At 36.9% G+C, this 23,058-nt stretch overlaps 1 protein-coding gene across 1 annotated transcript; it reads left to right on the top strand.

The window, feature by feature from the left end:
* Positions 1–8,322: 8,322 nt before the first annotated feature.
* On the top strand, positions 8,323–21,876 carry LOC106920075 (transmembrane protein 235). Its single transcript, XM_014990879.2, has 4 exons — positions 8,323–9,465; positions 10,284–10,361; positions 11,869–12,006; positions 21,355–21,876. The coding sequence occupies exons 1-4, from the start codon at positions 9,294–9,296 to the stop codon at positions 21,597–21,599; spliced, it is 633 nt and encodes a 210-aa protein (XP_014846365.2). The 5' UTR covers positions 8,323–9,293; the 3' UTR covers positions 21,600–21,876.
* The last annotated feature ends 1,182 nt before the right edge of the window (positions 21,877–23,058 follow it).

Here is a 23,058-nt window from a genome sequence, read left to right as displayed (position 1 = left end):
ATTGATGATTTTTGTGTGATTTTGTTGTCAGCACATTCAACTTTGTACAGAGCAAAGTATTCAATGAGAATATTTCATTCATTCAGATCTAGGATGTGTTATTTGAGTGTTCCCTTTATTTTTTTGAGCAGTGTATATATAGCAACTTAGTTTAAGTTTACAAAGCTCCATATTTTCAAACTGCAAGAAATACAGATGAATATTTTCTTTGCCACATTACACAAACCAAACAGCATAAAAATCCAGCACCTCATACCAATTTTCAAGCAGAGCAGTGAAGAGGTGGTGTTTTGGGCTTGTTATGCACTCAGTTAAATATGAGACCATTTGTCAGACAACCAGACCTTTGGTGAAACGATTGTCAACAACAATATTACCAAGAGCAGCATCAAATGAAGCAGAATTGTTGCACAAAAAAGCAAGTTGACCCTAGACAAAGGACAGACCTCCACCCAGTTGAAATGGCGTGGTGCAACATTAACAGAAAACTGTGTATAAATACTTGTTATGTAACTTTCAATGACGTAAAGCAGCATTGTAAAGAAGTGAACAAAACCACATCCACATTGTTGTAAAAGATTGACAAATTCATACACAAATAACTATATCAGGTTATGGTTGCAAAGAGCTTCACCAATAGGAATAGGGATGTATTTAGTTTTCTATAATGAATGTATTAATCATGATCAGAGTTTATAGAGTTTTATGGAGGGCGGGGGGGTTCTGTTAATTGCACTGGGTGGAAACGTGCGTCTCTCTTGGTTTAGTGCGTTGCAGTGTAGGAACTGTGAAACTTTCATGTCCTGCTAGTGATCACCATGGTTTCGACAAGGAAACTATACCAAAATATTAAATCTGTATACTGCGAGAGAATTCCCAACAACTATAATATTTTACATTTTAAGTCACTTTGTGACTTAGCTGCCATTTACAGAATATAATTATGTTTGTTTAAGGAGGAAATGCAGGATCTCATAAGCAGAGTCTGAGGTTGCTTTGATACCAGACTCATAAAGTGGAAATGTATCAGTCTGTTATCTCAGAGATTCAGCTTTCTTTATTACAAACAAAAAGCTACATCATCGGTCCCACAACTCTGCCATTTGTTCATTGATGCTTTTATATTCTGTTATCACATATATTCAATTCCTTCTGTTTTTGAGAATCTAAGCCGTTATATTTCCTGTTCCCTCACCTTACTTATTATCCACTTTGCACTCAACAATTTGCTACCTTTAAACTTTACTCTGGGTTTTACAAAACCAAGTGACAGAAGAGCGTTTGCAGGAAAATTAATTCTATGAATTCACAAGAAAGGTCCTCATGCACACCGACATTGTGCTAAAGGATCCGTTTCAATTAGGCTTTGTAAACCGAAGCATAGAGTGAGAGACTCCATAAATGTCAGAGCCATTGTTTTACGGCTCATTGTGCTGTACTTTCATTCTGACAGGGTCAGCCTAAAGGCAGTGCTGGTATGGACAAGTAACATAACATTAAAAGTGTTATTTTCTCAAATTAATATATTGAAACAAAAGACAAAAGTTGCATTCTGGATTCAGTGCCTTGTGAAAGACTAAAACAAGTTAATGACTCCTAAGTTACCTCAGTTTTGTTCCATTGCAAACACAAACATTTGTGTTTGTTATTTGTGTGCTATGCAACAAACCAACACAAATTACAGATAATGATTGCCTTTCTTCCCTCCTTTGGTCAGTCAGTTCCAAAATGATCAGAAGATAGATACAGATTAGCTAAACAGACCAAAAGAATAAATCTTAAGTGAATAGTAAAGGGATTTAGAGCATACCCTCACTTTCAATAGACCCAGAAAAAAAAAAGAAAAACAAAAAAAAAAAAACAGGAGAAACATCCAAGTTACAACCAGTGTTTTAGCTCGAGACAGTTAAAGTTTAGCATCACTGGGATTCGATGAATAAGAAAGCAAGTAAATAGGCAAGATAGAAAGCTGGGAATTTAGAGTGGCAAACAGAATCTCTTCTCACGCAGCCAGACAATCTGAGACAGAGCCGGTAAAGGAAAATAGGCAGGCATATTGATTTCCAGTGTAGCAAAAGCTCAGCAGATGGAGAAAAATGTACTTCTGTTAACAGGAACAAATAACAGGTAATTTTTGTTGTCTGCTTTTCTTTCCTTTCCATGAGTCTCTTGGTGAATCACACGGCTCGTCCATCTTTTCACTGTCTTCCTTACTCTGAATATATATATATGGATTGCTCAACATTAAATTAATCCGAAATGACTGAAAATCAGTTGATTACAAAGCTGATTCTTTCTGTTAAGCGTTGTATTGACGTCTCTTTACAAAGCTTCTTCAGCAAAACCTGTGATCTGCGGAAAACAAACAGAAAGATTCCTTTACTTGCTCTGAGCTGAGTTGTTGTGTATGTGCTGATGCATGATTAAGACTGAAGGGAAGGAGAAAATTTCTTAAAAACGATAACAATAAGATGAAAATTGAAAGTATTGCTGGTAAATTACAATCAGACATTCCCAACACAAGACAGAAAAGGAATTCACCTTTCGTGGAAGTTAAAAGTATTGCTCTGTGTTTTTTCTTCTAATTAAAACGTGTTGACAATAGATTTTAATTAAAGGTTAGTGAACCTTTAAGATTAATTGTGAAAAGTAAACAATGCAAATCTCCAAAGGGTTGACAGACACTACCCTGAATATGATGCTTTCTTTGGCTGAAAAAAAAAAACAGCCTCATTTTATCACTGATTTAAAACCAAGGTGGCATTTATGTTATTTGACCAAAAAAAATAAATAAATAAATGCTCCTATTTGTGTGTGGAGTTAGGAGAGGATGAGTGATTTCAATTGTATGTTATTTGATTGGAAGTGATCAGATCTGCTATTTCAAAAGACTTATGTCTATTTTTGACATCAAAAGTCAGCTTTGTGCAATCATAAAAAAACATTTTGAATGTATGTAACTTTTTAATGAGTTGTTGGGAGGAAATCATATTTTTTCAGAAATAATGTCACAGCACATCTCAAGAAACATCGTATCTAAATGAACTATAAAAATACTTAAACATAGTCCTTTTGCCAACGGAGGAATGTTTTGTCATGATGGACAAATCAATGTTTTTTGAAAACCAAGCCTAGCGTACTATTGCAAACTTCTCACACCAAAAGTCAAGCAAGATGGTGGAAAGTTGATGACTTGTGCTTCTCTTTTGACCTCACAGTCATTGAATCAATCATTAAAGTCTCTTTCTACTAAGTTACTCTTGAATTAAATGAGAGGCCAACAATTTTTATCATTGCTTTCACATCAAGCTGGTGTTTGTATTAGTCTCATGAGAGAAATATGAATATCATGTTTGGAGTTTAACAAATTAATTCAAACACTAATCAGCTCAACCATTTCGATGGTTTTCCAGCCAATGTCTGGTTTCTATTTTTTGTCAAAAAGTAAAACAGAAAACAATATTTGGTAAGTATGGCTTGTTTGGAAGGATTACCAGGATGTATGATTCCAAAACTGCATCTGATTGAACCTCAAGACTTGGTTATAATCTGGAACAATGGATTAGAAAAATGTTCTTTAGACAAGAAAATATTTAAGTGTACTGTTCCTTATGCTTCAAAGTGTTTCAAACAAATGACAGCTTTCAAACTCAGATGCTATTTGCATGATTCCAGTAAAATAAACCTAAAAAACCCTGCATGTTTAGGTTACATGTGCAGTAAAATCACAAAGATTGGAAGATATTTTCTTTTTGAACTACAACCTCCCATATCTATATAAAAAGCAGCAGGTGCACCTAAGATGGTGTTGGAAACATGCCCGATTTTTAACAGATGAACTGAGCATTAATCAGTTCTACAAAATCTGTCTCTGTCAAAAAACATCCCATATTACAATTGCAGATAATGTGCTGTACATTAAACAAATTATTTCTGAGCATCTGTGAATAGGAGAAGAAAATTGTGTGTGTGTTTCTTTAGAGGTTTTGTAACAAAAAAAATGTTTCATAATCGGGATCCCTGCTTGCATTAGAGAGAACCATTTCAGTGTCGTCTAGTGCGATAGCCACAACTGGGATTGTTATTATCATTATTATTTTAAATTCATTCCTTAATAGTATCAAAAAATAGATCCCTATTACAAGACTCCACGCTCAACAGTCCTGATGAGCACAAAGCCTTTTAAAGATAGAAATAACATGTCATGGTCAGTAATAATAAATCGAGAGGCACACATAGGCCAGCAGTATTCGCTTTCACACATGGGTACATCAGGTTGATTTTGTTTCAATGCGTCACTAAACTGTTTTGTACATCCCTTTGACTATGTGATAACATAACATAATAACATCATGATTTCTCGAGCTCTCCAATCAATCCGATTAGAATCAGAGAGTCCAAATCTGATGGAAATGATTTAAGCAAATGTTAAAAAAAAAAGCAGTAGAAAAAAAAAAAACTAGCTCGTTCTCTTTCCTATTGAACAACGTTGTTAAAAGAAAATCTAAAAGCTTTCTCAGGGATTCAAAAGGCTGAGCATTCTTTTCATCCTGGCAAGGGATATTTAAAGATATGAAAAGGCACCTGTTAAAGATAAATCACTGAGCTACAAAGAAATCATCTATAGGTGGTTCCATCTACAAATTTAGAACAGAGTGGCAAATTTGCCAATATTTAATCATAGGATTTGCTAAGTCTTGTAATTACTTTTATTTTTTTTTAAAGCCAATGGAATAATTTACCCTGCATTGGATATGTTCTGCATAATCTTACAGTTTTATCCAGTTGCAACAATATGCTGTCATGTTGTTTTAGTCACTATGACAGCAAACAAGCATGTAAAATCACTCAATTTAAAACTAAACTGAACTATCCAAGACTCTTGTTTTCAAAGTTCTGGTCATTTTTTTTTTCTATCTGATTAGAGGTTTTTGATTCAGCTCTAAGTTCTGCATCATACAAATGTGTTATAGAATAATATGAGGCATGAGGCATGGGTGAAGCTGAGCATTGTTTTGTGTGTTTCTCTTTTTTTAGTAGGTTGAAACACCCTAAGCATGACAGCAAGTACAGAAAACAACTAGTCAGAGGAAAAAAACCTCGCAGCACGGTCAAGTCAAATCACTAAGTAAAACTCGCGAAAGAAGGTGTGAGTGGGCGAGAAATTTCTAAGTAGCCAAGAGTCAAGAGAGTCAAGGGAACAATGATGAAAAATGCCAGTCAAACAACAGGTGGGGATTACATCAAGCCTCAATTTTCGTTCCTCTGCCAAAGAATATTTGCTTTTAAGGTCAAATACATTTTCCACACAGACTTGTCATTATAGACAGTCTGACTTAAAATTCTTCCCCAGAACCGTGCTAAATAATTTATTTTGGCAGATGGATTTGACCATATCTCCTGAGTTCTTGAGGTAAAGTGATGAAGAACTCAGCTACGTAAGCGGAACAATACAGGAATGATGATCCTAATCTGGTAATGATAGAAACATGCTCGGGAACAAAGACTCTTGTTGGTTCCTGTGGGTCCCATAGTTATTCACATCTATTTCCTAAGACATTTACTTCACTTAATAGTCACCTTGTGCCTACAAAACCTGTATAAGGACACTCCGGTTCGAGGACAACGTACATAAAAAAGAACCTTGTAAGATATACATGTATGTTTCTAGCAAATAAGTAAAAGAAACAACAGAGAGAAAAGTTTTCTTCAGAATGCAGGAGAACTTAGTAAAAGATTTATTTCCTGCGAGACTAAGGCAACATCCATAGCTCTAAGGCCAAAAGAATGAACTCAAAATGTCCTGGAGAGTGTATACCAAAGCTCAGGCTAAATCAAAATTTGTAGCAGGGTTGAAAATTGCCTTTCACTCACCATCCCTGTGCAACAAAGCAGGCCATTTTAAACAAGAGAAAGGGGTAAATGTCTCCACATGAGCCAGACTGACTGACCTGCGGTGACCTGAAGACAACTTCCAAGATATTGACGTCTCTGATGTGTGAAAAAGTGAAGAGGATTGTTGAAGTTGACATGGGGATATGTTTTTGTAGATCTGTTTTGTAATAGGAAGGCTTAATTGCAATGGAAAAAAAAAGTGGCTATAAAGTCACAACAAGGCTAAGGAGCAATAGCCTAGTGACATTAGCATCCACACCCTTTGGCTAATTAATACCCAGCTATGATTTAATTTGTGTTTATGGCATACATGTTGTTGGCTTGGTAATATCTTTCCACTCTACCTTTCAAGGCATCAGTCACATCAGTCAGACTATAAGGATACCATTCTCTGGAAATCTCTCACATTTAGGTATGAGTTCAGGCTAGTCTATTTAAGAACTTGAATTTTTCTTCTATTAACCAACTCTGTTGTTGATTTGAAAGTATGTTGTGAAGCTCGAAATGAATTCCCTTCGTTTCCAAATTTCTAGATAACAACCGAAAACTGAGAGATAATTGGAACTGTTTGGAAATGCGTCAACCTTGACATCATCCCAGCTGGATCTGAGGTCATCTCTGAAGTCGATGCTGCCACCAGCGTGCTTCATTGTGGAAGATTTTGTTCTGAAATCAAAGAGGATTTTTCCTTTTTTTTAATTCAATACCATAGTTCATTCTCTTGTGCAAAACACAAGTTTTGGGGAGATATTAGGCAGGGTTGGATGATTCCTAGGAAGAACAGGCTTGTATCTCGCAACTCTATTCCTTAGGCACATAGTAAAAATAGGAAACTACTGGCATCTGATCAGTGGTTGTTGGAATGTTTTGCAGCTTTACACTGCAGTGTTGCTGTCAATGTCTTGACAGCATCTCTGAACAGTTTCTGTCTTGGTTTAACATATTTTTGGAGAAGTGTCAAGTTTTTTTGAACAACTACATTATCCCACATGTTTTCCCAATCATTTATTCTCTTCTGTGTATTAAGTTTCATCTACCGAACGCTGAAGAAATTACAACACCTCATTAATTCACTCATTTCAAAGTAAATGCTCAAATGCTATGGTGCAATCTTTTATTAATTACTGTTTATCTCAGAAAAGGAAAGATTCAACCTTTTTAAATAAAATGTGTAGTTTAACTGAGGAAAAAGTTAGGTTGTTATATATCTATATGTAAATGCAGTAGTTTTCTGTTCTTCCTCTGATATATTTGTGATAAAAGATGATCAAAATGAATAAAGTCCTGTTCATCCTTTGAAACCCCATTGCAAACTATGACGTTTGTTAGATATTGCAGATAAGAAAGTCCAGAACAATCCGCCAAGGACAGCTGAAGTTTATTTACAGTCATTCTGATTCAATAAGTCCGATGGAACAAATCAACACAAGAATCTGAAGCTTGAGATTAGCCAAAATGCTTAAACACATATCAATCCAGATTAATCCAAATGTTTTATCCTTTGCTAAGTACCAAGAACAGATATGTTTGTTTAACAATTTAGTGCATATTAAACGTTAAAGGTGATAAAAGTTTCAGAATCATTTATCATGATCTTGTATTCTTAACATCATAAAAAAATGTACTCCAAGAAGAGTGACCTAGTTTTCAGACTGAACATCGCTAATTAAACACTTGTTCTGCCAAAACGAGAGGTTATCTAATTACACTGCCTCAGCATTATAAATCTTTAAAGCTTTGATTATTATTATGTCATGACAGCCTGTTATTTTCTCCTCCTCCCATTCATCCCTCTCCTAAAGATGTCCACAGCCCTGTTCTTATTAGGGAGCAATGGCAGACATGCTTAAAGATACCTAAGTCAAAATTTTAACTCAGATTTTTCCACAAAAGTAAAAAATCAGAATGTAGAATTTGAGATCAAAGTTTTTTTTTCTTTTTTTTTTTCAGTAACAATTACACTTACCCTGATGTTGAGATGTTGTACTGTAGTCCATGGCTAATTCCAAATATGGGCCAACAGGTGCCTCTGTAGAACTGCTCCTGGTTCCTGTTATGGTCCCTGTACTGAAGATATTCAAATATCTAGGAGCATAAGTGGATAGCGCCCTCTCCTGGCGCCCTCTCTCATGTGAATTTTCTGCCCATCAAACGACAACATAGGCTTTACTTAGTTTGCTCCTTTGGAACCAGTGTGTTCATTGTGGACCATTTTTACTTAGCTACCATTCAGAGTGTTGCTGTATGACAGCTTAGCGTGGTTCAAAGTCCTCTTGACACAGCTGGAGAGCAGGAAACTGAGGCTCCTCAACATCTGCTGCTCCCAAATCGTGGATCGTTCACTGGAAAACAAATTCACAGAGCTATGCAAGAAAACACGCTGTGGGACTAATAGACAAAATCACTGTGGAATCAGCAACAGGAAGAAAAAGTGAATACAATCTTGCAGATTACATATTGGTTTTCTTTGTAAGTTCTTTACGATGAATGTTTATGATGTATTTGTTTTGATCTTTCTTTGGGATGCATATGTCAACCAAACCAAATTATTTTTTAGTTAACATTTTTTTTAATCTTATCTCATACAATACTTTATGGTGATATGTTACAGAAACCATAACTAATCAGCCATTGGACTAGTTTCACTTTTTGCCCTTATGCTTTCCCTTTAACAATTAGTTAAAAATGAAGGACTCACACTTTTAGCGTCAGCCATATTGAGATAGAGTCACAGTTTACATCTGCTGCACGATCCGCAGCCCTGGATATGCAGTCGGCTCTTTGACTCTGTGGCTCACTTAGTATTAAGTGGTGAAATATTGCCCTTCCTTTTTGTTTCATTATTTTATTGTTTGCCCCCATGTAGAAAAAAAAAAAAAAAAAAAAAAACACAGCCAGCTCCAACCTGGTAAATTTGGACTGGAACTACTCCACTGCGGTCAGTGACAGGCGGGTGTGTTTTATTTTGTTAAAAGAACTATTTCCTAAAACGTGTTTTATTTTGAAATTACGGACCAGAAGCTTAGCATTGTATTCACTTAACTTGATAATATGGATTAATCCAGGAGCGCCACAGAAATCAAACAGCAGTCGCCGCCTCTCAGTGATGAGGGACGACAAAAAAAAACAAGGCTGCTCACATTTTGTTTGTATAAACGCTTTTTCCTTTTTGTTTAACATTTCTCAGGTGGATATAACCAGTGGAATATTTTTGTTGTTTCTTTCTTTTTAGTTTTCTTTCCTTTTTTATGTCCTTTTTATTCGCAACTGGATTTTAGAGCGGAGAAACATCACTTTGCAGGGATGGATCCAGCTGGAGAGCTTTTACGCGGCGCGTTTCTCGGAGCGTCTCCTCCGATGCAGAAAAATTAAGCGGTCTCTGCTCTGAGGAGTGAACAATGAAGTACGGACTGGTTGTGCTCTCGGCTGGCTTTACTGGTTTACTCAGCTTCACATTCCTCGCTGTGGCCATCGGAACTGATTACTGGTACATTATCGATGTAAACAAGCCCAACCACACGGGGCCAAATGACCTGAGTTCACACTCTGGATTGTGGAGAATCATTGAAGGTTTGGGGATTTCATATTCACTTACTAATAAATGCATCCGCTTCTGTATCATCCAACATGTTAAATCTAATCAGTTATTGCAACTTAGTTCTGCAATTTTAAATTCCAGGCGGAAATACTCGCGCAGTTAATTATTTTGTGATTCAACCTTTCTATTCAAGAACATATTTTTCTAAAACAATGCAAATACATGAACGCATCGAATATTCTTTGTATGAAATATGTTTATTTGTGTGCTGATGCTGCACTACTGCTCTAATCATCATCATCATCATCAGCTCCCGATTAAAAACACTCATCCGCTGGTTGTGCAAGAACCCAGGTGCTGAAGCAACCTGACGTGAATCTCAGATCCCCATAGTGAGTTTTATTTTTTTTTTGATCTGACCGAAGTAGATCTAAAACATCCACTGATATATGTGAAATACTGACTGAATTTAAATGACATCTATTTGAAAAAATGTGAGTGCCATACAACCTCTTATGCGCAAAAATCTGAGTGCACAAAGGAGCTTGTTAAGGATTTCTTGTGAGTGCTGTTATGTGTTCTGCTCTTAGTCCGCACAGCTTGAAGTTGCAGGTTGCACCCACAGTTCTTACAATAATTGTAAAGTAATGTAACAACATGAAGCCTTCATCCGATCAATAGCTGAACATCCAGTGAGAGGAATTCTCAGTGCACAACATGCACACTGGAGCATTTTAAAAAGGAAATGGAAGGCAGATTCCTTGCTTTTGATTTTTTTTTTTTTTTTTTTAGTATTGTGAGGTGGTCCGCAATGTCTGTCATTTGTAACCTTTCCCTCTGACATTTTCAGGTGCAAATAGGAGTTCAGTCATCCCTTCTTTTACAGCAAATATGTCCAGCCTATCAGAGACTGAAAGGCACCTTCTGGGTGAGTGTCTTTTTTTTTTAACAACTGACTAAAGAGTTTAATAGAATTCAAGTGGTTGTCACACATGGGTGCAATATAATCAAAAAGCAAATTAATTTCTGGTAACGTTATTCAGTCATATACCCATGTTAATTTTGATGCTCGTAGCTCACAGCTAAAGAAGACCCTCAAATTGAGGTTTTTCCAACAAATTTGAATTTTTATGTAAGAGCGAGAAAAAATTAGCTTTAATGCAAAAATATTGACATATATAAAGTATGTCCACTCGGTGCTTCTTTGTGCATGAATAACTTATATGTGGTCACTGTATGTGGTAGACTCTCTTAGAGGTTTGTTTCAGGTGAGCACAGTGATTCATATTAAACTTGACTGTATGAGTAGGTGCTAAGTCCTGCTGGAAAATGAACTCAACCTCTCCATAAAGCTTGTCGGCAGCAGGAAGCATGAACGGCTCTAAAACATCTAGACAGATGGCCATGCTGACCTTGGACTCACTAAAACACACTGGAACAGCACCTGCAGATTACTTGGCCTCCCAAAGTCCTCACTGAGTGTGCAGTTGTCGCCCTGGATCTCCAGTAATATGGATTGTGTGCCTCTATTTTTTTTCCTGTAGACTAAGCGACCTTCCTTTCCACATAAAATGGACCATACCGTCACAGTCCAGTACTTTTTCTCCTTAGTCTACCTAGGATGCTCCATGGTTGATAACTTAGTGCAATAAAAATATGGTTGTAGGTAATGATGTGGTTAACCCTGTTGCTTGTACACTTTTTTTGTCGTTACACTTTTTTTTCCTTTCAATTAGCTTTCCATTAGTTAATGGCCTTCCGTGAGCCTGCAGCTTCCAAAGCAGCACCCTTTTGGGACTGATCAGTGACTGTTTGCTGGTCAAAAAAAAATTCAGCATTCTGCCCAATGCTTTTGAGGACACATGACATTTGTGCTTCTTAGTCTACTAATAGTCCAACTTTACAAGAAGCAGAATTTTTGGTTTTAATCAGCTATAAGAGCCGTTTTTAAAAGTTTATCTCAGAACTGCATTACTTTCTGTTTAATGATTCCTTTTCAGCTTAGATTAATATTGCTTTAATAATTTTCTTACTTGCTGAGATGAACCTGGAACCGCATGTTCGCCGGACTAACAATAAGCCTACTTGAACATTCTGTGGAGGAACAGTGCTTCACAGAGGCCTCAGATTAGATCAGAGTCCATGGGGGTTTCAAAGAGCCCTTGTTTACAACCTCGCAAGAAATAGAGTTAAATCACTTGCTGAGAAAAGGGGTACCTTCGTCATGTCTGCAAGTTGATTATCCTCTACTGACAGTAGAAATAAAAGCCCCAAAGGCTCCCCAGATAGCTAAAATCAATTTGGAAATCTTGGAAGCTTTTCCACATGATTGCACACAGCATTACAGTGAAATACAACACAGCTGTAGTTCAGACCCTCTAACAACGCCCCCCCCCCCAATCCTTTCTTTGTATTGGAAATGTGCGTGTTTGCAGGCTTGCACAAGGTAGTGGTCATCTTGCTGCCTCTCAGCCTGGTACTGCTGGTGTTCGGATGGATCTTCGGACTTGTCAGCTCATTGGCCTGCAGTCCCAGGCTGCTGGCTGCATCGGCTTCCTATGTTCTCCTCTGCAGTAAGTTCGTTCACATGTCTTGATGTGTTGCTGTGCTTGAATTCAGAATCTGTGCTTTGCATGAAGGTTATAATCATGCAAATGTGCTGTGTTGTGATGTACAATACAACACATAGACGTACGTTTACATGTGAGAGGAAACCTTGAAAATTCAGCTTCAGCTGCTCTAGCATCCGATTCATCTCTTAGTAAAACCACTACTTTCAGATTTTGTGGGATGGGAAGTACACTTGAGTGGAGTGACTGCCATGAAAAAACCCCCAGCTTTATTAGTGTGTTAGTGTGGTATGTGTTAAAGTAGTTTGAGTTCAAATGTTTCTAAAAAAAAAAAACATGTGGGTCGTTTGGACAAAAAAGAAATCGTATCTCATTGTGACATGTTTGTTTTTGCCCAAAGTGTTATTTCAGTGGGTGATGAAGATGATAAATTATTAAAAGGAAAATAAGAATTTAATGAGCAAAACAAAACCCTGGCTTGAGTCCAGCGACAGATTTTGCGAATATGCAGTTTTCTCTAAACTTTGAAGTTAAGATTATGTAGCGTCATGAGACGTGTGAAACATGGATATTTTGCAACACTGAAACATATCTTGCTGCATTTGCACCTACAGTAATTGAGTTTTAGTCGACAATTACATTTCTGAAGTGGAAAGAATATGTCAGCGGTGTGTCTGTGTTGAAACCACAATGTAAATGTGGAAATATAGATGCTAAAATTGCAGTGAAAGTTCATGAATTGCTTTGTTTCCAATTAGTTTGAAGCTCAAAAACCTATACAACTTAGATAAATGTATGGACTATGACAAGCATGACAAGTTTTAGAGTTCATAATATTATTATTATTATTATTATTATTGCTTCCACTTCATTCTGGAACAGTTTTAAAAGGAGGGTTATTATGTATTTCTGCGGCACATAGCGCCATTTAATAGCACAGTCTATCAAATGATGTAACCTTCAGTTGTTATAAAAATGCTGCATTTTTCAAACATATATAATTTAGAAGAAATTTGACTTCACATTTTGATGTCTTTAAATTGGTCAGTGTCTTTTTAAGAAGCCAATGCGCCTTCGGGCTGCCATCACCACAATTCCATATTCCATTTGAAGCCATTCGTAGAAGCAGTGGACTTTGTATGATACACTCACCAGACATGCAATTCAGTGCAGTAGCGTGGAGACTTAACAAACCTACACCATGCAGAAGGACTTAAAAGTGCTCTGTGAGCAGCTCAGAGAGGATTGTAACTCAACACATCATCATTTCATCAGCTTCCACCGTCCAATAACCTATTGGCTATGGCTTTGACGTGAACTTCGTCTTTCCTATTTCTTTTGATTTAAAATACTGTGTCACATAAACATATAACAATAAACATTTTATTGTTATATTTAGTAACAGATGTTTATATCTCAGAACTCACCAACAATTAATTTATGATACCTGTTACAAGTGCTCACTCCATCTTTTTTTTTCCTATTTCACTCATACCTTCAGACATCTTACTGTTAAGTTGTCTATATTCTCGTTGAGAGAACTACTGAGATTAGGGTGAGTAATTTCTAGAATGTGTGCTTCCTCAGAACTTGTCTTACATACGTGGTTGTGTCTTCCTCACCTAGTGGACTTGGCTCAAAATGTCTTTATGTGTGTGAAAATGTGTCATGAAATTACCTCCCTGCTCCTGAAATCAATGCAAAAGTAGAATAAGGATCATTTCTGTCTTATTTTTAGAAACAGGTGGGTATAACAGAAGAGGATAGTAAGATGTTCCTTCTTGATGTTGACCAATTACTTTAACACTCATTACCACCAGACCACCTCAGCATGGATAACGACTTAATTGACTGTGTTGATGACAGCACTTTCACAGTAATACTTCACAATGAAGCTGTGTGAAATCTCAGAAAAGATTGCTGTGGAGTAAAAGACCCTACACCCATCCACACACACTCTCCTCCCCGGGCCCAACATGTCTACTTAATATTTGACATGACATTATTATCCCCCCTTATAAAAACGGTGTTTAAATTCAGCTGTCATGCTGTCATGAACACGTGGACTTTATGATTTGCTTTTGTTTAAGTTCTATATTTTGGACTTTGCATTTTGAGTTGTTTCTGTGTTTGTCGCGAGAGGACCCAAATTTGGGTCCTCTGCGCTTGCCGCAACAAGATCGATTGAAAAAACATGCTATACATTTATCAATATAGGCATATTGCATATCCACAGATCGGGAAAAAGCTCTTCTAAATGATACAAACAATATTTTCTACATCAACAACACCCAGCCTGAACACGAAGTAGCTTGATAAAACGAAACGTAATTAGATGCTAACGAGGCTAACGAGGCATACGCGGTAAAAAATGCAACAGTGAAAGAGCGACTATTCCCAAAGCCCACAAACTATCAATCAGAGTAAAGCCGAAGCTCTGCCGTTTCCAACAATACCAGAATCACCACGCTACGTGCAAAACTCACTGAACCAGCAGCTGAAGAAGAAAAAAAGAAATCGCTAATTTCACGAAGCGAAAAACATAAATTCAGTCCTACCTTTGCTGTTTCGTGGTCATAATCCTTATTAGACTAAATATTTCCACTTGGTTCGATAATCCATTTTCCCTAAGTCCATCTCATACTGTTTTCGGCTCTGCCCAGAGCCTCTTCCGCCTCCTGGGCTTCCATATAAAAATGTAGAGGCGAACTCCGTCAATGCACGTCACATGCGTTTCCCGTCCTCTAATTGGTGAATGGCTTTAGTTTCCGTATTAATGTCAACGCCCTCGGATTCTATTGGCTCTGACGGTTCGAAAGACGTGTCAATCATCAAAATTGGCCAATGGGATCCCGAGAAACCGCCCCGCGTAAGTTTGAATATCTGTATTGAGAACTGCATGGTTTTACGCGCAGAGCGCAGAGCGCAGACTAGAGACTCCAGGAGGAAATTTTTTTTTCAAAGGAACCCCCAAAAACAATTGTTATTAGATGTAATTACTTATCTATGACAAGTAATCATTTATTCTATAAGAATAAATAATTGAAACAGAACCTACAGAAAAAAAACTGAGAAAGTTCAAATGGCACAAATTGTGCCAAAATGGCTAATTTGGAAGGTCCGCCTAGATTTTTATCAAGTAGTACCTCTCTAAAACTCATGTGATGCACTTTCTTTCCATGAAACTTGGCACAGTAAAAGGTCAGATTGTGTACTGTTGTTTACTACATCCAAAACATGTAGTAAACATGCTTTGAAAGGAATCTTCATATATTGAACTGGTTTTTTTTTGGCGGAAATAGATATTTTGCTTAATTTCTGCTGTGTATCATATTAATTCACTTTCCTCAGTAACAGGCAGGGTGGGTTTTAGAGCTGTAACATATTCTCTAGAGTCTTGCCTTTATTTTGATACCAAAACAATTAAAATAAACTCTGTAGTTCTTGAGATACATTCAATTCATTTTGGGCATGTATTTTCAACCATATTTCTCAAAAAGAGGCCTAGAGATGAAGAGGTTAATCTCTGCTTCCATAGTGTTTATTAGTCTGCTAGTAGTATCCCCACTTTCAGTGATCTTGTTAGTCTAATCCCCTCAGCTCCTTTACACTTGCTCCCCACTTATTTTCTTGATTGTATTGAACTAGTTCCAATGAAAAAAATATCACATCTCCACAGTATTTGAGCTCCTTGGTTTCTTTTACTCACTACTGGATCCTTCTTTTGACATAATCCTGGTTTGTGTGTATTTCCCCTCATGTTCTGTGAGTCTTCACTTTCACCAATAGATACCATCATGCAGATGCCTCTGCCCTGTTTCAATTTGGGTCCTTCACAACACAAGCCAAACATGACAGAAGCACCTTTAAAACATTTCTCTGAACAGAAATGTATTTGTAGACAGTAAGGACACTTATTCTACCAGTTTTTGAGAGTTCAGAATGACATCGCTCCATTAACCTTTCTGATTAGATTCTCTCTTTTTCTCTCTCTCTCGCTTTCTCCCTGTACACATATATATGTACATACAGGGACAGATAAATATACAATAATATATCTAACATAATATATAACAACCAATAACAGTGGGAATAAATATGATATCAGGGTATAAACAGACTGAGTCTAAGGTCCAAGTGTCCACCCAGGACACCGCACATCGCGCAGAGACATGTCCAAATCGTAAAGTACAGGTGTGTGTGAAAAAGCAGACGCTGTCTGAAAAGAAAGGGACAGAGAAGAAAGCATCAAAGGACCTTGAGCAAACCAGGAGGTATTTCTCAAGATTCTTTACCCCCATTGTGGATAAAACATTATTAGGTTTTATTATGACTGCACCCTCTGCTAAAATACCGAGCCTTAGTCATGTTCTGTCCACATTAAAAGATCTGCTAATGCTGCGCTCTCCCACCTTCAAGACCAGAGTAAACACACACACACACAAAGAGTGAGGTAATGGGTTTTAGGATCTTGTGCCTCTCTCATCAGTCCTTTTTAGTGCATTATCACGTTTTGATATTTTGGTATCTGATATTTGGGGGTTTTGTGTCAGTTTGTGATCCCTCTTTTAGCACTGCCATCATACTCTGGGAAATATCTCTAGATTTTAGAGAGGCATCAGTGACCATGAGATGTGAAAGAACAGACATTTTTTCCCCTTTTTTTCCTGTGCTGCACAGTGCAAACAAGTGTAATAAATTGTTTAATCAGTGCAGAGTCGAGCTGTAATATACCCTTTGTACCCTTTTACACGTGTTGTTTTAGCTTCAATTATAAATGTTTCTTATTCTCTTCATTTGATCTCTTGTCAGTGTCTCTTGTCACTGGATGTAGATTTTACTATACTGTGAGTGGGAAAAAAACAAAGTCAAGCAGCTGTGAATTTAAATATTAGTAATTGCCAAGAGTAAACACAGCTCAATATGGTGGAAGCAGAGTGTTTTCTTCCAGCATGCCCTCCTAAAGGTCAGATGGAATCGCTCATTTAATGGCTGAATACTTTAGATCACATGTGTCAAACTCAAGGCCCGCGGGCCACATGTGGCCCGCCATGTCATTTTATGTGGCCCGCCTCAGCATTTTATAGGCCGATGATTGACTTAAAATAGGTTTTGAGCACGAATTGACTACAAACTACATATCCCACAATGCATTCCGATTGTTACCAGCCAACATTACAGCTTCTCGCCACTAGAGAGCAGCAGAGTCACCTCAAGCTGCTTATTGATTTTCCCAGCGAATAAAACTGAGACATCAACAAGCTAACATCAAAACTTCCAAGAAAAGAAAAATCGATTTACAAGCAAGACTGTGAATGAAGATGTGTGAGTTGGTGTCAGGGCAGCAGGTCGCGCTAGACTTTTTTTGTTATCCGTTATCTTAACCGACAACATAAAAAATCGATCATATACTATTTTTATCCGTGAAATTGCAATCATATTAACATCGGCTATTTAGTCGCATTTTATGCGGTTTAGTTAATATTCACCGTGAATCCAGATCCCATCACAAATTAAACCGATAAATGCATCTACATTTTTCTCGTAGTGACAAAAACCACTGACTGAGGCCCCAGTAACTTTTAATAAATTAAATTCAGCGAATTTACTTAAATTAGCATCACTTCACCCGCTGGGGTCTGAACAACTTCCTCCTGGTTCCCATCTGCAGAAAAATCTGCACTAATTCATCAGTCAGTTGGATCTGTCTGATCCAAACAGATCAACTGAACTCTGTGAGTGTTTTACCCTGCGCGGTCCGGTGTGCCCTTTTACCAGGATTTTATTTATTTATTTATTTGCGTGGTTTCGCTTCTCCGAAACGGACAGATGTTAAGCTGCTCAGTTTAAAAATATTGTAATTTTTAAACTGAGCAGTAATTTTACATCCATGGAAACTCAAATGTAATATTTAAAACGTCAATACATTAAATCAGTTATTTAACTATATGAGGTGTTTAAATTATTTTTAACATTGTATTTTTATACATTTATGCTAGGGGTGCCCAAGTCTAATTTTCCAGAGTTACCATCTGCAACTTTAGATGCATTCTTTCTCTAACTCACCTGGACCATTGACTCATTATAAGCCTCTACAGAACTGAATGAGGGAAGTCAACCTTTTGTCTGGGGTGTGTTTTAGCAGGGATGCACTCCTGATTTGTACCGTCAATGTGGCCCGTTGAGTGTGGCCAATATGCTGAAGTGGCCCTCGGTGAAAATGAGTTTGACACCCCTGCTTTAGATGTTCTGCTCAGGACATTTAATAATGGTTTTCTTTCCAGCTCACCTCTGGGGTAACTGTCAACCGAGACAATTCCTCCATCCATTGCAAAACACAAGGAACACAGAAAAGAACAGACAAAAAGAGAAAGGAAAGAAAAGAAGAAACAAATGATTCATGATACATTATAGAACATCCAGATGCCATTCAACGGTCAGCTTTACAGCACTGCTCCTGTCTGTGGAGTCAATGATCAGATTATATTTTTGGAGGCAGCACACTGGGATAATTTGCATATGACTGGGGAATAAATTCACAAAAGCCGCTCTGCTGTTCTGTAATTGCAGTGGCCAATGTTACCTCACAGCATGAAGACTTGAGTGTGTGTGTGTGTGTGTTGTGTTGTTTACTCTTTGTCAAAACATTTTACCTGAAATTACCCAGAATTTTAGGCAATATAAACACTATATATAGCTACCATTCACATTTTTTTCTTTGCTAGTTCAAATTTTTCAGAAGATGAGCGTCTTGGGTTATTGTGAAAAAAAAAAATGACAAAGCTGGATAATTTTTACAAAGCTAAAGTAAAATTTAACTTGAAAATAATGGGAAGGGATTTCTGATTTTCAAGAAAATTAAAAACCTGCATTGTCTTACAATTGTACTTTATTTCTAGCAGAACATCTCTTAAGGTGTTCATTTTCCGACAGGATTGCTCTTGTTTTACAGTCAGTAATTCATTTTGTACCGGGAGCCTGTTCATTCAGTCTCTTCAAACAAAATAAAGTTATAAATAGGCATTTCTGAAGAGATATACTATTTTTTTTTATTATCATACAAATTTAAATAAAAAAAAAGAAATTAAAAACAAAAAGATTTTGCTTTTTGTTCATTGCATATTCTTAAATAATCCTAAAATACAATAAAAATACAGCTGTCTTGGGAAGATACCACAGCAAGGGTAACATTACTTTAAACATTTAAAGCAGGTTTAGTTTATAAAATAATATCCAACATATACTTCCAGACTCTGGGACAATACAATGTTTCTATTCTTTTCTATAAATGCAAACCCAGACATAGCTGTCCACCTAAACAGGCTGAGAAGGGGATCATTAATCACTGCAGGGGAGCTGCAGAGATCAGCAGCTCAGGTGGGAGCTAGTGTTAAAGGACTAGTATTTGTCATTCTCTCCACAAGTGGTCTTTATGGTAAGAAGGCCAGAAGCCAAGCATTAAAAGAAAGCCATCAGAAGCCTTGTTTACATCTTGTCACAAGCCCCATCGGGCACAAAGTAAATGTGGAAGACTGTGCTCTGGTCAGCAATGACCAAGACTGAGTTTTTTTTTGTTTTGCTTACTGCACATTGGGCTGAAAAAAAAAAAACAAATAAAAAAAACATATATAATTTAACATGGTGGTGTTTCATTATAACACCTTGAACCCTCCTCATCATTCTGTGAAAAGGGTTTTCTTTGGCATGGCTGGAAGATGGCTACTATATAAAATCTCTTGAAAATATTCTAAGATATTATGTTATGAAATGTGACAAAAATTTGTAAAAGCTTTAATGGTATGAATATTTTTTGCAAGTCATTGACAGTTGGACCTGACCTATGCCTACTCTGTGTGGTTGTGAATTTTTCCTGCCCGCTGACCTCATCTGTCCATAAAAAGACAGAGACATGTTAACACCTGTCTGAGGTCTCAAAGTTACTTTTAGCTGCGGAGGGTTGTGCTCTGATGAACATGCTTCAAATCTTCACAGATGCTCACACCAGCAAACACATAGACAGCATGTTTAAGCTGGAAGAGGGCAGAGAACTCCATGCTTGTCTCCTTTATTTTTCATTTCTGTGATGTGAGACTGAGACATCTTAGTAGTTTGAAATGACAATATGTCTTTCTTTGCTTTTGAATGACATTTCAAAAGCAGACAGATTTTTTTTACACACAAAAAAATACTGTTCTCAAAAAACTGTGCGAGAATGTAACTCGCTTTTTTAGAAAATAACTTCAATGTTAATGTATTTTTTATGATCCACACAATTTGAAATGTCTTACTTGGTGAATACCTGCATGACACCTAGGCTCCTATATATTTATATATTTTTTTCTTTTAACTGCATTTTTGAGCATCTGTGCAGGGTCTTAGCACAGTTTGAAACGTATTTGGAAGATAAGAAAATTAAGCCACCTGCTGGTCTTGAGAAAGGGTCAGTTGACAGGAATACATTTGAAACCATTCCTCCACCAGCAGTCTGCCACTTAGTAACCTTTGTCTTTTTTTGCACATTACCTAAGCCATTTTGCATCTTTCCCAAAAATAAGTAAAAACATATATACAGCCATATCCAAAAAATAAACTAAAAAACTTTTTTTTGTTGTTATTTTTTTTTTATCTCAGAAGTTTATTTCTCTGAGACGTTGCCCACATTAATGAAACAAAGACTGACTTATTTATGCTAACTAACATAATGAAAACATGACATTTAAGATGAGAATATTGGATCAAACTAATAAAACCAACAAATAAAAAAATATTTAGAAATGTGGGTTTAATGAGAGGTAGGTTTAATACCTGCTTAAAGGTTGTTATTTTCAAAACCTTGTCAGAAAATGTGTTCTGATATATGATATCAGAACATGTACAGACATACAAAAACACTTACTTTTGTTTTGCTGTTGTAATTTCTTGACAGCTGGGATGAAACAATTTGTTCTATTTTTTTTTTTTCTTTGTGTAAAAACAAAAATCGTTTTTCCACAGCCACAGAGGGATTAATTGGCCGTAGGCATGAACATGAGCTCCTGTATCTGTGTTGTGCTGTTTGATGGACCGGTGTGCTCTCACCTCCTATCTGCTAGAATCGCCTGCACTCCATCTAAATTGGCTATAGAAAATTGATGCATGGACAGTTTTATATAATAAATCACTGTGATTGCGGTGTGCAGTGATGAAACATAAGAGTGGTCTGTCCAGACAATTTTGTCCACATCAGCGGGGTGCATGCAATTTTTTGTTCCTGGAACAAAGCAATGTGTTAAAAATGGATATGATACTTTTTTTTTGTTTGTTTTTTAATGCAGCTTTTCTTTTTTTCTTTTTTGTCTCGCATGTTAACAGGTATTTTCACGCTGTCAGGGGTCAGTACCTACATCAAATACTCTAATCAAGCCATGGAGGAGTTCCAACGGATTGTTCCCCCTGAAAATCTCGTCTTTGTGCAAGTCTCCTTTGGCTGGTCGTTTGCCTTGGCATGGCTCTCCTACAGCCTAGAGGTAGCAACAGGTCTGCTGCTGCTGCTAGCTGCCAGAATAACTCAAATAAAAGGGCATTATGATTCTGGTGTTGCTATAGCTATGTTGTAGTGAAACTATATACTCATATTTTTTAGGGGCAGTTCTTTTTTTCTTTTTTTTTTGGCTGTAGTTGTTTTGTTTCTTAATAGCTTGCCAGCTTGTAAGAGACCAAAACATCAAGAGCCAAAAACCACAGAATGTACTGAAGGTAACTTTCATAGGCACACACAGAAGCTGACATTAAATCACATTACTGAACTGCTTTCATCTTTTCAAAACTAAATTGTGTCTATACTGACTCTGCTTAACATTGTGGTTGTGTTTACAAAAAAAAAAACAAGAAGAAGTTCACCAAGTGAATTGATGGATATTTGTTCTTGAATGTATTTATGTTGTACCTTTCAGCCTGGTTGCCACTTAACTGAGTGCTGTTGTTTTTTTCTTAAGAGTTACATAAGTTTCAGGAGGTCAAGAGTCAAGCTGGTAGCGCAAGCTGGCTCTAGCAGATGGACAAAGAAGTTAAATTACTTTTCTTGGCCACTTTTATTTTCCTTTTGTCAACTGACTTTGCCTAAAGTAATGTTCTGAATGGCTTTGTAAAATAGAATAGACAACCTATAGCCATGCTAATTATTGCAGAGTAGCATTATTTTTCTCTGTTTGTTCAAATCTTCCACTCTTTGGAAGACTCATTGCTGTTCCATCTTTCTCTCATTGGGGATAATGAGCTTCACTGCAGTTTAATGGAGCCCCGAAGCCTTAGAGAAGACTTTGTAACCCTTTAAAATGCTTTGAGTTTTAAGATGCCTATTTGCCAATAATAATAATAATAATAATAATAATAATAATAATAATAATAATAATAATAATAATAATAATAAACAAAGCCAGCATGGAAAATAGCAATGAATTAATAACTTAACAAATGTAACAACTACTTTCTCAAATTGGGCAAGGATGGCATGACTTTTTTTCCCCCTTCAAATGAAAACATCATTTGAAGGCAGCATTTTTTATTTCCTCAGGTCATTTTTGTCTGATATAAAAAAAATTGTTTTACAATCTGAAACATCTAAGCGCAAAAAGCAGAAACAGAAAAGTATGTAAGGGAATTACACTTGTTTGCCTGCAGTGTAAATATGTTTTCTCTTTATGAATTGCTGCTGTCTTTCTTTAAGTTTGAGGCCTGCAATATGATAGCAGGCTGAGCAGTTTGGCTGAATGGCTTTGTTTTTTTTTGCTTTTTTTTTCTATTTTGATGTATGCAAGCTTTTAGCCATGAAGAGGTGGGGTGGGGGGTGGCGTTTCCTCTACCATGTTTTCCTGCTTATATATGAACTGCAATGGTGCTGTAGTGTATTTTATTGGAGTGAAAACATTGCTGACTCTGCTGGAGTAAAACCATCACCTAGAATGTGAGACCCTTACTGGGTGTGAAGTGATATCCTCTCAGATGTTTGCTAACAGAACAACTGCTACATTGCTTTTTCATCTACTATCAGAAGCTTGGACATCACATTTGAAACGT

Source organism: Poecilia mexicana, unplaced genomic scaffold, assembly GCF_051168715.1.
Source record: "Poecilia mexicana isolate PSO_F unplaced genomic scaffold, ASM5116871v1 scaffold_8, whole genome shotgun sequence".
NCBI classification, from domain to species: Eukaryota; Metazoa; Chordata; class Actinopteri; order Cyprinodontiformes; family Poeciliidae; genus Poecilia; species Poecilia mexicana.
Note: the sequence above shows the minus strand (reverse complement) of the source record. Positions and strands in the feature narration are given on the sequence as shown.

What these genes read in the sequence shown, in the direction of transcription:
- LOC106920075 (XM_014990879.2), top strand. Translation starts at nt 9,294, where the DNA reads ATGAAGTACGGACTGGTTGTGCTCTCGGCTGGCTTTACTGGTTTACTC. An exon ending in GACTGAAAGGCACCTTCTGG is followed by an intron (nt 10,362 to 11,868) that starts GTGAGTGTCTTT and finishes GCGTGTTTGCAG; the next exon opens with GCTTGCACAAGGTAGTGGTC. An exon ending in TTCCTATGTTCTCCTCTGCA is followed by an intron (nt 12,007 to 21,354) that starts GTAAGTTCGTTC and finishes GCATGTTAACAG; the next exon opens with GTATTTTCACGCTGTCAGGG.